At 55.6% G+C, this 15241-nt stretch overlaps 1 protein-coding gene across 1 annotated transcript; it reads left to right on the forward strand.

The window, feature by feature from the left end:
- The first annotated feature begins 632 nt into the window (after nt 1–632).
- MZB1 (marginal zone B and B1 cell specific protein) lies at nt 633–8633 on the forward strand. Its single transcript, XM_075009941.1, has 4 exons — nt 633–848; nt 5589–5710; nt 7074–7178; nt 8378–8633. Exons 1-4 carry the CDS (start codon nt 633–635, stop codon nt 8562–8564), a joined length of 630 nt encoding a protein of 209 aa, XP_074866042.1. The 3' UTR covers nt 8565–8633.
- The last annotated feature ends 6608 nt before the right edge of the window (nt 8634–15241 follow it).

Genomic DNA, 15241 nt, shown 5'->3' on the forward strand with positions numbered 1-15241 from the left:
CAGCAGGAAAGAACAATCCCTAGTGAGGGAGGTGGGCCAGGGTCTGACCAACAGAGAGAACAGAGCTCAGACTGGTGAGAGCCGGCAAACCCTGGACGTGTGCAAACGCCCAGGCAGGGGTGGGGAGTCATTTGGGGTGGCGCTGTTTATCAAGAGGCCAGAATGGGGACTTAAGATGGAAGCGCTCCTAGGGGTTCATGAATGGGCCAGAGGAATGCAGTTTCCCAGGGTAGAGGTGCCAACCAGTGGCCTTGAGACATTTTGCCCAGGCTGGCCTGGAGGCTGGCTCATGAGCGCAGCCCTGGGGCAGCAGTCTGGTTGCTGTCCCGGCTGGAACAGCTTTGTGCCTCTGCGTCTTTCTCCTCAGCAGCCCTGTGCTCGCAGGTGGCCTCAGACCCCCACAAAGGCGGTGGGCCTGGAGCAGGGGAAGCAGCAGAAAGCTGCGACACCGAATCCCCCGGGGCTTGCACCGCAGGGCCGAACCAACCCACAACCTAACACGTTGTGCGGAGGCTGCCGCTGCCGCCGGCGACTTCTCATTGGCCCAAAGCTCTGCTTATTGCTGACCGGCTGCTTCCTCCCTGCGCATTCAGCCTCTCCCCCTCCCAGCGCGGGGCTCTCCAGCTAGGGAAATGAAGTCCCTGCTGGCGGCCGTCTTGCTGCTGAGCCAGTTTGAGCTGAGAGCAGCGGAGGATGGCAAGCACTCTTCCTGTGCCCCGGGGGACTCGGGCCCGGTCTCAGCGAGGGCCTTCTCCGCCTCGGCCCCCCACTTCGACGCTGAGGAAGCCTATTCCACCCACATGCCCCAGCACCTTCGCTGCGACGCCTGCAGAGTGATAGCCTTCCAGGTGAGTCCTGCCCCGCACGCGTTAGAGCTGCTGGACTCTGCGGCCCTAATGCCCGTGCAGAGAGGCAGCAACCTCTGGGGTGTCCCAGTGGATCACAGAGCTGAGGGTGACTGCGGTTACATTGCAGTGATTAGTGGGTGTGGGTTACACCTCCACCACCAGCGAACTCCATGGCTGAATTACTCGTTGCCCATTCGGGGTCGCTCTGACCATGTGACAGCTGTGAAAGGGTACTTGGGGGTCCAGGTGCCTCGCCAGCAAGCCAACACCCGGACAGCCCAGTGCCTGGGTTACCCACTGGCCTTACTATTACGCTGCACCTGCCATGTAACGACAGGCAGAGCACTGGGGCGTGGGGGTGAAAGGAGAGGGGGACGAGCCCCACTGCTAGAGTCTCGGTTTTATTGTCAGAGAGGGAGCCGTGTTAGTCTGTAGCTTCGAGAACAACAAGAAGTCCTGTGGCACCTTAGAGACTAACAGATATTTTGGAGCATCAGCTTTCGTGGGCAAAGACCCGCGTTAGAACAATGTATTAGGCTGGCAAGACAGCAGAAATGCAACAATACAAGCTGGCAGTTTTGGGGCTGTGCGAAACAAGATGGATGCAATCAGAACAACTGCGTCTAGCACCAGGTGAAACCCTTATTTATTCAGGGCATGAGGAGGAGGATGCGCCACACGGAAGGAGTAGGTATGCTGCTGTCCAAGGATGCAATTGGATCCCTAATTGCGTGGCCAGCAGTGTCAGCATGCATCATTACAGCCAGGTTTTACACCAAGATAAACAAGAGTCTGATTATACGGTGCTGTGCCCCCACAAATGAGCTCATGGGAATAAGGGGACTTCGAAGTAGGCGGGGCCCTTTCGAAAAGGAGCCCCGTCTGGACGCGCCGCGCAGCAGCGAGGCGCGTCAATTTTAAAGCGCCGCTGCTGCCCGCATGCTAATGAAGCGCTGAATATGCATTTCAGCGCTTCATTAGTAAACTTCGAAATGGCCATTTCCATGGCCATTTCGAAGTTTGGGGCACGTGTAGATGTAGCCTTTATAACAGAGCAACTCCCATCCGAGACCAGGATCATACCCAAAAGACAGGCCTGCCCCATGCAGGACCCAGCCACAGGGACTTCCCATGCAGTGCAGCTGGTTTTGCTGTCAGTATTTCCACCTGACTGGCAGGGGAGCCCCCAGCCCCCACCCTCCTGCCAGCTACAGACGTACAGGCCCCTGGGCCATCTTGTGGGGGGACTTCTGAAGGCTCAGTGGTGGGTTGGAGCAGGCTCCCACCTACCCAGACTCTTCTCCTTTCTGCGCCGTTCCACCAGCGTCAGCACCAATTAATCCAACCCTAAACCTCTATGGGGCGAAACCAGACTCCCCGCTCCCTGCCCAGGCAGAAGCGCACACGTTCAGCTCCCGGGGGAGGCAGGCAGCCGAGTATCAGCGCTAAGATCTGCCGGGTGGAGCACAGTGGAGAAGTTAGCCCCAAACACTTGGCAAAGGATTTTTTGCCGGAGCAGCTTCCCTCCCCTGCCCTGGCTGCATTCCCTAGGAACTGCAGAGCCAGAGCAATGGCCCCCGCATCATTTTGCACCTACTGTTATTCAGAGGCACAGTTTATGCTGTAGACACCCAATTCTTTCAGCCCAGTCAGGGACTTCCCCAGCTAATTGCCATACTCTGTGCTCAGAGAAAACTCGCTCCACCTTAAAGTGCAGCTCTGCTCTGCAAAGTAACTTGCCAAAGTGCCACTTCTTACCTGGGAGAGCTGTTCCTCATGGCTGTCAGAGCTGAGCAGGGTTAGGCAAGGCCGCAGATAAAACGCCAGCGCCTTGTCTACACTACAGCTGCCCTGCAGTTAGCGATGGTGGAAAGCCATGTCGGGGGAAAGGTTAGATTAGACAAGAGGATGAACCAGCTGTGTCCCTGGGCACGTTGGAATGATCCAAAGCCCACAGAACTCCGGGGAAATCTTTCTACTAACTTCAGCGTTCTTTGGATCAGACCACTGTGAAGCAAATGGTCAGTCCTCACAACGACCCTGCACCTGCCATCCAATGCTCTCATGGCTGAATTAAACTCCCCCTTGAACCTCTCAAAAGCTCAGTGGGAACAGACCTGCAGCTCCCAGTGACCTTCAGCTGAAGCACCGGGGTGGAAAGAACTTCAATTTCTTGTAGGAACTGTCCTGTTGTAACCTGCCCCAGATTCCTGCCCCCCCTGCAGCTGATCTCTGTTGCAAAGCCCCATAGCCACATTGAACTCCGATGCAGGAGCAAGGGTGGGAGGCATTGTGTCCCTGTATTTCAGACAAACCTGCTGTACGGGCGTGAAGGCAGAACAGCCCAGCTACCCAGGGACTGGGGGGGAGGCGGTCAGAACATGGGCAGTTGCAGAAGTCAAACCGACGTTGGAGGCTGTCCCCAGTGGATTAAAAAGAAAACCTCTCGGTGAGAGGGGCAGGAGGCAGCCGTTAGCAGCTGGCTCACACCCAGCCCAAAGTGGCACCTGGTTTCTTGTTAGAGGCTAAAAATGGATTTAGGCAAATCACCCCAACCCAAAGCCTGCAGATGCTGAGTGTCCCGGGAGGCAATCTCCTAGAAAACAGCCACCCAGCTGCTTTCGCTGGGCTCAGGCTGCTGCACTGCAGCTCCCAGGCCTGCAAAACCAGCCACCAATGACCCTGACTACCGCGGCTTCCTGCCAAAGGCTGAGCCTTGCAACCCCCAGGGGAGGTTGAGAAGCACTGCCGCCCCAGCTCACGGGAGTTAGGTGACTTAGTCTTGTTCATTCAGCAAGTCAGTGGCAGAGTGGGTCAAACCACCCCTACAGGAGCCCCGAGCACCTGCTGTGTCTAGCAGTGCCCTTCCAGGTGCTAAAGAACCAGTGTCCTTTGCTGCAGCTAGGACACAGCTCACCCCCGATGCAGGCCTGGGCCACAGTTCCCTGCCCGTGGCTCAACTCCAGAGACTGTTGGATGGCGAACGCTTTCTTGATCCAGCTCAGCTCCTCAGAGCACCCAAATCCCTTTGACATCTATTGGGCATTAGGCACTTAAATAGTTTTGAGGCCTTGGACTCTAGTACCTACACAGGTGTGTTTTATGCTGGACTGACAGCCGCTGAGCTAATGCAGCACCAACGGCCAGGCAAGCTTCCACCCACCATGCCCTGCCTCCCCACAGGCCTCAGTCCTGTCCTGGAGGGTCACGCCTATGGGCCAGCGGGCAGGGGCAGGCGCCTTGTCCTAGCGCAGCCAGCCAACGAGGAAGCCAGTTGCAGCTGTAACTGCTCTGAGTTACGGGGGGGGTGCTCAAGAGCTAAGCTGAGGCCCGCCGAACTCATGACACAGCTGCAGCTAACAGCAGCAAATGGCCACTGACGCTGCCCAGCTCTTTCTTCTCCAGCCTCCCCTCATCCCCTCCCCCCTCCTTTCATCGGCCAGCCTGCAGGACCGACACCTGCTTGGCTGGCGGTTGGCTGGCGGCTCTGCTCCAGACGTTTGCAAACAGGTGGCTTGCTGCTGTCCCGGTGCGCCCACTGCAGCAGAGCCTGACCGGTATGCAAAGGGAGGCTGCAAACTTATTTTAGCTTCTGACCCGCGAGAAAGGAAACTCCAGGCGAGTGTCGGAGGCCCACGCTGCAGATGGACTCCAGCCCTGTCCCCTGCCCCCGTGCAAAGAGGCAGCTCTCCACAGGAATCCCTCGCCCCGGCCTCCATCACTCACACACCCACCACTTTCCCCATGGGGCTGCAGGGAGGGGGGGCCCACAGTGTGTCCCACCCTCTGGCAGATTCTTTAATCAGCTGATTTGCACATTCTAAGCTTTGTGCATGGAGCTGCGCTGCCCTGGGCAGTGGGCGTGGGTGTCCCACAGTGTGCCCAGGGTGCGAAGGAGATGGGTGGCAGCCTGAGCATGTCCCAGTGCTGGGCCCCGTTCCCCTTCGGTCCTGACCCCCCAGTGGCTGCTTCCCTGTTTGGATGCAGCAGGGGGCGCAGCAGGAGGTGACCGAACGGGGCTTTTGGGCTCCATGTGACTGCACCCACGGTGCCCACCAGCTGCAATCGTAGCCCCGGCCTGTAGGATGGGGGCAGCTTTGCTAGCAGCTGAGCTCTCTCTGGCGCTCCGCTTCCTGCCAGGCCCTGCCCTCCCCATGCCCAAATTCCCACAGCCAAAGGGGAGGGCAGGTGGCAGGCAGGGGCAGAGATGGAGCTGCCTGGCTGCTAGCTACAGGCTGCTCCTCCGGGGATGGATGAGACCTGGTGGCAGGGCTGTGTGCCTCCCGGATTCCTCCTCCTCCGTGCAGCCTGGGATGGAGCCTCCCGCAGAGCCCAAGCCGAGGCCTGCAAAGAGTCCAGGCTGTGCCGTAGAAGAGCCGAGAATGGAACCCAGCTCTTTGGAGTGCAAGGCCTGGGCCGCTGGGGAGGGCAGGGCGGCAGGCACAGAGGCACGACAGAGGCCCCCTGGCGCCAGGGTCATTCATCATCCATTGACCCCAGCAGAGTGATTTCAAGGGCTCCTTTGGATGGCGATTGGGCCCTGTAGGTGCCCTTTCAGGCCCCCTGGCCAGGCCCGTGCAAGCCTGGAGCTCGGTCTGGGTGCGTTCCTGGTGCTAGAAGCACGTTCAGCCCTGGAGCGCATGGGCGTCCGCTGGCCAGAGCAGGGCTGAGCGCTGCTAAAATCCCCTGTGAAGAGTCCAGCCATCCCCCCCGCTGATCATTCCCTGTCTTGCCTGGCAGATGCAGGAACACCTGGCGAAAGCCAAATCCAAACGGTCGTCTGCCCACGCGTCGCCCGCTCGCCTGAGCGAGTCGGACTACGTGGAGGCGCTGGAGAAGTGCTGCTCGCAGAGCTGGGACAAGTGAGTCGGTGCCCCCTTCGCTCTGGGCCCCTTGGGGGACGCGGTGAGTGGGATCTCTGCCCGCACGGCACGGCCTGCTCTCCGCCTCAGCACCCCACAAGGCACCTCAGGGCCCTGCAAAGCCAAACTCAGAGCAGCCCGTGAGCGCTTGGGGTGGGCCTGGGACTGGGCCTGGGACTGGGACAGGCCCCCGGCTCCCTGCAGCCACTCAGCCCTCAGCAGCGCAGGGGGAGGCCATGGTTAGACCGCGCGACGATGAAGGCAGCCTCGGATTAGCCGGATATGCCGTGGCCCCTCCGTATTCCCTCATGTTCTCGAGAGCGGGGACTCTTGTGCTCCAGGCCCAAAGCAAAGGGTGATGGGGTGGGGGACCCACCATTGGGGCAGCCCCTGGCACTGTGATTCTGCAAGGCGCTCAGCCCCCCGGAAATCCCTGGGAATCCGGGTGAACAGTGTGTCACCGGAGGCGCTCAGCCCGGCAGCCTGGGGCCTTTCCCCAGCAGTGTTTGGCCTCAGGGTCTCCCTGATCCAGGCAGTGGCTCCCTGGCCGTTCGCACTGGAAGACTTCCCAGTCCCACTGCAGTCCCTGGAGGTGCTGACGTCCCAGCCTTGAGCACCTGGCCCAGGCAGGCGAGGCTATCGGTGCCATTTGGTCGGCCTGGGGCACGATGGGTCGGGCTGGGACGCTGCCGGCCCCTTAGCCTGGTGAGCCGACCAGCAGCCACAACAGCAGCTTCTCAGAGTGTTCACCTGGGCCCCCAGCCTCCGGGCCAGCCCCTCCCAGACTCAGCCGCTTGGGGTCTCTGCCTCCCCAGAGACAGCCTGGAACTGCCCCGGGGTGCGAGGCCTAAGCCAGGCCCAGACCACTGGTCTCTAAGGGGGCACCTCTGAGCTCAGCTGTCACCAGCCTGGCACTCAAAGCGCCGGGATCTGGGCCTGCGATTCAGGCCCACTGGGATGCAGGGGGCCAGCCATGCAGCTCAGCTCCAGGGCTGCCCATCTCCACAGCTCCTGAGGGCTCAGCTCTGGCCCCGGCCCAGCCACTGCGCAAGGCTCAGACTCCTGATCCCTTCTCCAGAGGGGTTTTATTTAGCTGCAGGTGAATCCCTGAGGCTCAGTGGCAGGGACGCAGACGAGGAAGCTAATAGGTCTCTGCCACTGTAACCACTGTAACCACAGGAAGAGCCTGAGCTGCCCTCTCCCCACCAGCCCCAGCCACCCCTGCTTGGCCCCCTGCTCCCCTTCCCCAGGTAGCTTGGGGGGTTAAGCAGAGCAGCTGCTTTCTGGCCACTTTCCCACGGGGCACAGCTTCGTGTTTCCCGTCGCCAGCCCTGTGACTTTGGGGCCCCTCCTCTCTCTCCAGCTACGGCGTGAAAGAAGTGGGGGGAGTGAAACGCTTCGCCGGGCCTGGCCTGAAGGACCAGGAGACTGTGAGTGTGATGATGATGGGAGGCCCATGGCCAGCAAGGTAAGCCCGGAGCCAGGCAGGCAAGGAGGGGTTGGGGGGAGTGTTCATGGAGCAGCAGACCAGGGGGTGACAGCAAAGCTGCGGATACCGAATGCAACTCCCTGCTGAGTGTGGGGAGAACGTCTCCCCAGGAGCCTGGTTGTTCTCCTGGCTGCGTTCATGGGGCCCACCAAGGGCAAGGGAAATGGGGCTTGCACAGGTCCTCTGGGGCTCTGGCTCCCCAGCAGGGACCAGCCTGAGCCCCAGTTCCTGATGAGTGGCAAAGGAAAGAGGACAGCTGCTACGCAAGCTCCCAGCCCGGCCTGTGACGTGGGTGACGTTTGCAGACGTGCCCCAGGGCCGGATTTGAAATGGGTTTCGGTGTCTCCCGCCCAGTGGGACTTAGGTGCCTAACTCCCCACAACAGTCTGGGGCTGCTTCTACATGTGCCACCTCCCGTCGGACGTGGCATTGTAATGAGGCAATTCCAAGCAGGCTAATGAGGCGCTAATGTGCATATTCAGTGCCTCATTAGCATAATGGCAGCCGCACGAATTTCAAAGGACAGACGGGGCAGCTTCGAAATAAGCTCCCCACTTGGACATTCCCTCACTCCGATCTAGTTCAGAGGGCGTAAGAGAACGTTGAAGTCGGGTGCTCATCTCAAAGCTGCCCCCATCTACCCTGTCAATCTGCAAATTGAAGTCTGCACTTTGAAAGTCACACGGCTGCCATTATGCCAATGAGGCACTGAATATGCAAATTAGCGCCTCATTAGCCTACTTCAAATTGCCTCATTACCGTGCCGCCTCCGACGGGAAGTGGCATGGGACATATTTTCTAGGGCAGTTCCTTGCCAGCCCTCTGCCAAGCGGAGGAGCTATGTGGATCTATGCGGGTTGGCAGAGAAATCCATGGCCTCGAGCCTGGATGTTATTGTAGTGTCATTTGTTTGCTAACGCTGTGCACCAGTCTGGGGCCGGCAGTGCTCACACACAGCGCCTGGAGAATACCCTCTGAGAAACCACAGTGCCAGTGCCCCAGCGAGCAATTCTAGTGTGGGAGGTTAAGGCAGACAGCCAACTTGCTAGCTGTTTGCAACAGCTCCCCACAAACAAACTAAACAAATGACCTGTGGGCCTGTGTGTGATGCTGCCACCTGGTGGCACCTGCCCTCACAACACCATCAAGTCCTGAGTCTGTGTCGCTCGGCTTTGTAGGTTGTATAAGCTGTGCTACAGCTACCTGGGCGAATTTGGGGAAGAGCAGATCTACGAGGAGTACCGACGGCAGCCAGACGCCCTGGCAGAGTTCCTGTGCTCTGGGAAGCAGAGAGACTGCGCAAGGCTTAGCAATGCTGAAGATGGAAGCTTAAACCACGCCAAGGCTGGGCAGAGTGAGCTGTAGCACTGCTCCTGCTCAGCTAGCTGACGGGAGGGTGCTGGCCTCTGCCAAGGCAGATTGCCCATCAGAGAAGACCTGTGTGATGTTTCTGGGCTTTCCCCCTGAAAACAAAGGCTTTCCAGCTCTTTTACGTCAGTGTTGTTGCTTAAAGGCAATCAATCCCCAGCAGAGCTGACAGGCAACCCAGGCATAAAAAAGGAGCATGAACATCTGGGCGATTCCATCATAACAAACCAAAATAGACAGTCCGGCCTCCAAATAATAACGACCGAATGTAAATCCAGGCAGCCCTGTCCCAAGGAGACGTACGTACGCTCAGGCAGCTTAGTAAGAACAAAATGATATTCCTAGCCCAGCAATTATTTATGGACAACCCTAAAATAAGCCAGCACGCACATAATTACACCTCATAGATCAATCCAGTGCCACGAGTACACAGCAGCAGATCCTTGGTGTAGATCACCATAGCTACAGGGCTGTAGTCGGTGTCACGCTGACATTTACCACCAACTGATGAGCTGCCAACTAGAGCTAGTAAAAGTTCACTATACACTCATCCCTTGTCTAACAAGCGCTTTACTTATGCGTACTCATGTAAACAAGGGACATGTACTTACCTGTGTTCACTAGACGAGTGAACTTGCCCCCGCTAATGTGAGACCGACCCCCCCCCCAGCCCCGCAGCTCCAACGCGCTTCATCCTTAACCTCCCCGCCTGCCCCACAGACCCAACCAGCCACCAGGTTTTAACCATCCCTCCCACTCATGGCCCCAAAACGCCCCTGCCTTTAACCCTCCCCAACCACAAACCCAAGCTTCACTTACCCTTCCTTTGCTGAGTTAGGAACCAATCAGAGACTTTAACCATGTATTTAATGGGAATTTAGTGTCCCTCTTACAAGTTTTCACCTACGAGCAGAAAGTTGGGAACCAATTGTGCTCATATAGCAAGGGATGAGTGTACTGAAATACTGTGGTTACATCCAGCCTGATGTTTAGCAGCCCTGAGTTCTTACAGGTCCCTTTGATTTCCTTTCCTGCGTTGAGTCAGGGGCTTATGCTGTGCTTGTCTTATTTAAAAAAAAAAGAGAAGCCTGTACTCAGCTGGCTCCCTGTGTCCCACCCGACACCCCCTCAGCCAGTCCTGCGGCTGGGGATGCCGAGGTACCAATACTTAGTACCCGCACCAAAAAAAAAGCCCTGGGACTATGTAGGATTGCTGAATTCATCAGATTCTTATCCAGTATTCCCTCTATTTTTTTCCCTCCATGGGTGGGGTACATTTTGTTGTGTGCACCAAAGAATGGGCAGATGCGCACCTCCAGCAGAAACACACGCTTCTGGCTCTGGGCGGCAGTGGGGGGTCTGCTAATCACGTTGTCAGTGGTGAATGGAGATTTCGCTCAACAATTAATGTCATGTGCTCCTCTTGAAAATATGTATGTAACGGCCTAAAAGTCACACAGTTTCTCTGATATGAAAAATAACCAATGCCTTTCTCATAAGAGGTAAGGCGTTAAAACCAGTAACCAATCATCTCCTGCAAAGCACATAACGTTCGCATATTTGGGCAAGTGGCAAAGTAAAATAGCTGTATGGAAACGTTAATGGATTGAGCCTGTCTACCAGCCAGTGGGACAGAGTGCAGACTGGAGGAATCTGACCCACTTCCTCCCCACTCCACTTATCTCTGGCAGTTAATCATTTTTTTTTCTGTCTTTGGTTCCTTCATTTAATTCTGTTTTTATTCAGATTTTTCATCTCGATGTTGACAGGAATTTAAACAATATGTTGCTCAGCACCTCTGGAAGGCAGGTGATAGTAGTCTTAAATCAGGCTACAACAAGCTTTCCAAATTAATGGAGGCTTTTTTTTTTTTTAACCTACATGGGTCAGTATTTAATGCCTACATGCAGCGCCTGCTAACACTAACCCAAGAACACCATAACCTTGTTTTTCTGTTTACTGTACAAGAACTTGCAAGATTAAGAGCAAAACTGAGACTTGCCTGTGTGGAGATGCAATTAACTATGTTTATTTACTTTTTTCTGTCCATTTTTTTCTATAACTTTTTACTGGAAACTTTTTTCTTCGATATTTAGGCACTCCAGATCAATGCAACAAAAAATGAAAAGCTAATAATGTGTTGTAGCTACTGCTGTTGTATACTGAAGATTTGTACTTCACAATTTTTAACTCTCCTCACAAATTCCTGCTTATATGGAGTTCTGCCACACACACAATATGCAGCTGCAGAGGGCACCTGGAGATATGAGGCACCGCTGCATCTTAATGTCTACCCATCTGCCTCTTCCCAGCAGCAAACCTGTGAAAGAGCCATTCAAGTGGCAATGAAGTCATGTAACAAACCTTTGCCAACCCCAGGGATGTGCTGTCAGTTTGTGAGTTTACCGTGTTAGTCAACAGGACCGTTGGTTAAAATTTGTTTTAAAACTATTTCCTGAGCGTGTTGCTGAAGGTTATAAAATCACATTGCTGAAAAAATCATCGTCTGTGCCCCGTCTGCCATCAGGCACAGGGGCAGCAATTTAATAGGTTTGTGTATGGGCCCATAAATCCTAAGGACAACCCTGGTGAACTAGTTACTTACAGCCTGGAAAATATTCACTCTGGCATTCCTAGCCCAAGAAAGAGTCTGATGTCATCACAAACAACAAGAAGTCCTGTGGCACCTTAGAGACTAACAGATATTTTGGAGCATAAGCTGTCATGGGCGAAGCGCTGCTTCCTCAGATGCATGAGTGTGGGGGTGGTTGCAGAGGGGTATTTAAAGAGGGGGGTCCCAGTAAGAGGGAGGCCAGAGCTGACAAGGTCTATTCAGCAAGGTGGAAATGGCCCAGTATCAACAGCACTTGTTAGAAGAGGAAACTACAAGTCAGATCAGCCAGGGGGATGTGAGCCTTTGTCAGAGGCTAATGGGGAGATATTAGCAGCCAGAGCAGAGAAACTGCCTTTGTAAAAGCGAGGCACTCCCAGTCTCTGTTTAATCCACGGTTAATGGAGTCAAATGTGCAAACAAATTGCAGCTCAGAGATTTCTCTCGCCATTTGATTTTTGAAATTTTTTTGTTTCAGGACTGTCACCCTTAAATCTGCCCCTGAATGTCCAGGGAGTGTCATCAGGATGTCACCACAGGGACTGTACATAAGGAATAGCTCAACCAGTTCATGAAAGCGACAGTTTGCAGATCCTCTTCTGGATCATGCCGTACTGCGGTTTCTTTACACTGTCCCTTTAAAGGGCCATTAACAACACCAGAAGAAAAGCTGTAGCAGTGTCCAAAGCACTGATGTGGAGCAATTCTGGTAGGTGTGTGCCCCCTAGCTGGGCTTTTCCCCAGGCAGGAGATAATGGCACCACCAGAAAGTAAAGGTGGAGGGGTGGGATAGCTCAGTGGTTTGAGCATGGGCCTGTGCAGGGTTGTGAGCTCAGTCTTGGAGGAGGCCATTTAGGGATCTGGGGCAAATAGATTTAAAAGAAAAAAAAAATCTGTCAGGGATGGTGCTTGGTCCTGCCAAGAGGGCAGGGGGGCTGAGACTTGATGACCTCCTATGCTCCCTTCCAGCTCTGTGAGATGTGTATGTCTCAGGACATCGAGTCGGCTCCAGTCAATGTGGGATTGGGCTTTGGGACACAGCTGCATGTGGTCTTTGTGCCAGCAAAACTTGGTATCAGCACCATGTGTGGATGCAGTTATGGGGCTGCTTATCATTACCATGGTAGAAAATCCGAGGCAGACCAGCCATTATAGGTTACTTGCAAGTGCTTTGCCAGGCCAGTTGCCAACTATTCAAGCACTGACCTTGCAGTGCTCCCCTGGGGCTGCTCTCATTCCAGATGGGCCTCCTAAGCCCAGCAGCGCACCCCATCTTCCCCTTCCCTCCCACGTGTGCCGCCCTTCTGGATGCACCAACGGAGAGTTTTCCTCTTTGTGCTGGTGCTTCACGGTGACTAATCCCACTCCATGTGTGACCGCCCGCCACAAGGGCTTGAAAAGCCAATGGATGATGGAGCCTAGCTGAGAAGGACTGGGTGGAGCTGGTAGAAAGCCAGGAAGCTGGCAGCCCAAATGGGCTGCATGGGAGGCAGGCTGCAGAATATGTAGGAAGGTGTTCAGGGCAACAGCAGAAGGGTCTGGGAGAAAGCCCACAATTGGTAGATGTAGGGGCTCTGGACTGGAATGTAGAGTGGGCCTGGGTGAGCCCCCTGAGCCACTGTGAAAGTGGCATAGACCATGCAGTGAAGAAGAGGACTGCCTGAGACTGTCCTTCAGAAGAACTTTGCTATCCCAGCAGGGGAGAACTATAGTGACCTGACTGGAGGCTCAAGCCATGAAGACACAACCCCCCGAGTCCACAGACAGACAGAGAGGTGGCAGAATGAGTGGCACAAGGGGTGATTGACCAAGGAGCTGGTCCCCAGAGGAGCCAGGAGGAGGTGCCCCCCAGTGATGGGCCCATGACTCTTTGTTCTTTCCCATAGTCCTGTCCCCTGTCATCAGCTGGAGCTTGGAAAGCGTTCGCTCCCAGTTCATCAGCAAACATTCTTTAGGGCCTGATGTGTCAGTTAATACTTAATTTCATAGCGACCTTTGGCACTAATAGACTACTAGAGAGAATCTGTGTGAATCATGGGCAGACTGGGGGCAGGGACTTTATTCCAACAACACAAGCACTGGGTGGCCAACACCGTCCTATCTGTCTCCTGCCACCCTTGAGCTGTAGGCGGTAACAGCCACAGGCGGGACAGCCCTGGAGATCAAGGGCAGCACACACTTGCTCCAGGGTCCCAGCTGTCGGACCTCACCCCAGCTTGGCCGCTAGTGACAAAGGGAGTCTGGTCTGCCTGGCCCATTCAGACCTTGACCAGCCATGGTAGGGGCTGGTGGATGGTTAGCTACGGGGAGCCGGATCGGCACCACCAGAGCAGGACGATGGTGCTGATGGTCAGCGGCTGAGCTCCAGGGACAGAGTGGGGGTGCGTGGCCGTCGCTCCCAAGGAAATAGGCTGCACCCCTTCTCTGTGGGCCAAGGCCACTAAGCAGAGGAGCTGGTGCTGAACATAGACCGGGCAGAATCTCTGCTAAGATTTCCCACCCAGGCCCGAGGATTGTCAGGATCACTACTTCAGAGCAATGCGGAGAGGGACTTTCCCATGGGGTGCGATGAAGGCCAGGGCTACACGAGAACCCTTTGCCAAGACAGCAATGGGGAGGCGTGATTTGGCTGACATCTCTGCGCAGGCCAAGCCAAGGCATTGGGATCAGAACCCAGTCTACAGCTGATGTGCCCCGAGGTTTGGGGTTGTCCCCTGGGCAGGAGAGTAGCTGTTTATAACACAGCCGGGGTGGCTGCAGCCCTGGGACGGGCCTGTCTGTGTAACGGCTAGCCCTGAGATCAGCATGTCCCCAGATGGAGTGTGCGTTAGCAACCATGCATGCCCAGCCCTTTGCCTGTGCAAGGCACTGCTTTGAGAGGGTCACCCGGGGGCGGGCGAAACCGAGTCAGCCAGGAGCCTACCACGCAATCCTGCCTTCACTTAAAAGGGACAGAAAGGTCTGAGCCCTGGGTGCTCCGTGTCTCACTTTCCCTCTCTATAAAAGAAGGGTGTAAAAGGCTCAGCTCATTCATGCCTGTAGCATGTGGGGCCCCTGGGGGTGAACACAAAGTACTGTCATTGAAGGAGCCGTAAACGCCACGCACATTTCCTAATGAAGCCTGCAGCCCGCTGCTCCCACGTGTGCTACCTGCAAAGCTCCCCATCCAGCATGCATCACGCACGAGCCACTCAACCTCTGGAGCAAGGCCACAGCTGTGCTCTCCTCAGCATGGCCCCCCTGCCCGGTTAGCAGCTGGGGTAGGGGAGAAAGGCAACCAGAGCAGTCACCTGTGGACAGGGCGGGCTGAGGCCATTGGGGCCTGTTTGGTTCTCACGGCAGCCGTGCCATTCTCTGCGCTCCCTGCCAACACAGTCACCCTGGGCTGCCCTGAGCCTGGGGCTCGGAGAACCAGCAATACCCATTCCAAAGACGGCCCCCGCCGCCCCTCACTGGCTGGAATGGCATCACTGTGCCGTGGGCAGAGCTCAGGCATCGTCTAGGTCCGAGGAGAGCCAGGTTCTTTCTCTGTCTGACAAACTAGACATTTGGTGGCATTCTGACCGGACTGGCAAAAGTCTTATGGGTCTCAATCAAAACCCCAGCTCCAAACACCCTCTGCACTTTGGAAGGTCGCGTCAGGGGATCTACTGCCCAACCCAAACCACCTGCTCTGTGAAGGGACACCACCTGCAGGTCTAAGGGCCTATGACTGGGTGCTCTGACCTTTGGAGATTGAGAAAGCTTGTGCCAAGACACTGGGTCAGCTGCTTTGTGCAATCCGTAACTCAGTCCATTTCTGAACTCATCGTTACTCTGTAACTCAGCTCTCTCACATTTCCACAGAAGAGCTGTGAAAAGCCAAGAAGGCTGATCCGTCCCACAGGGTGCCAAGTTAATAGATTATCTTTAAAAACACAGCTCTCGTCTCTTTCACAACCCGCAGCCGATAGCCGTGGTTACAGATTGACTCCATGAACAATGTCAGGTGGATTGACTAAAGTCCTCCCCATGACCATAAAACAGCGTGACTCTCCAAAGTTCCCTGGGAAAGCCTGGTGGC

This window comes from Carettochelys insculpta, chromosome 15 (genome assembly GCF_033958435.1).
Source record: "Carettochelys insculpta isolate YL-2023 chromosome 15, ASM3395843v1, whole genome shotgun sequence".
NCBI lineage: Eukaryota > Metazoa > Chordata > Testudines > Carettochelyidae > Carettochelys > Carettochelys insculpta.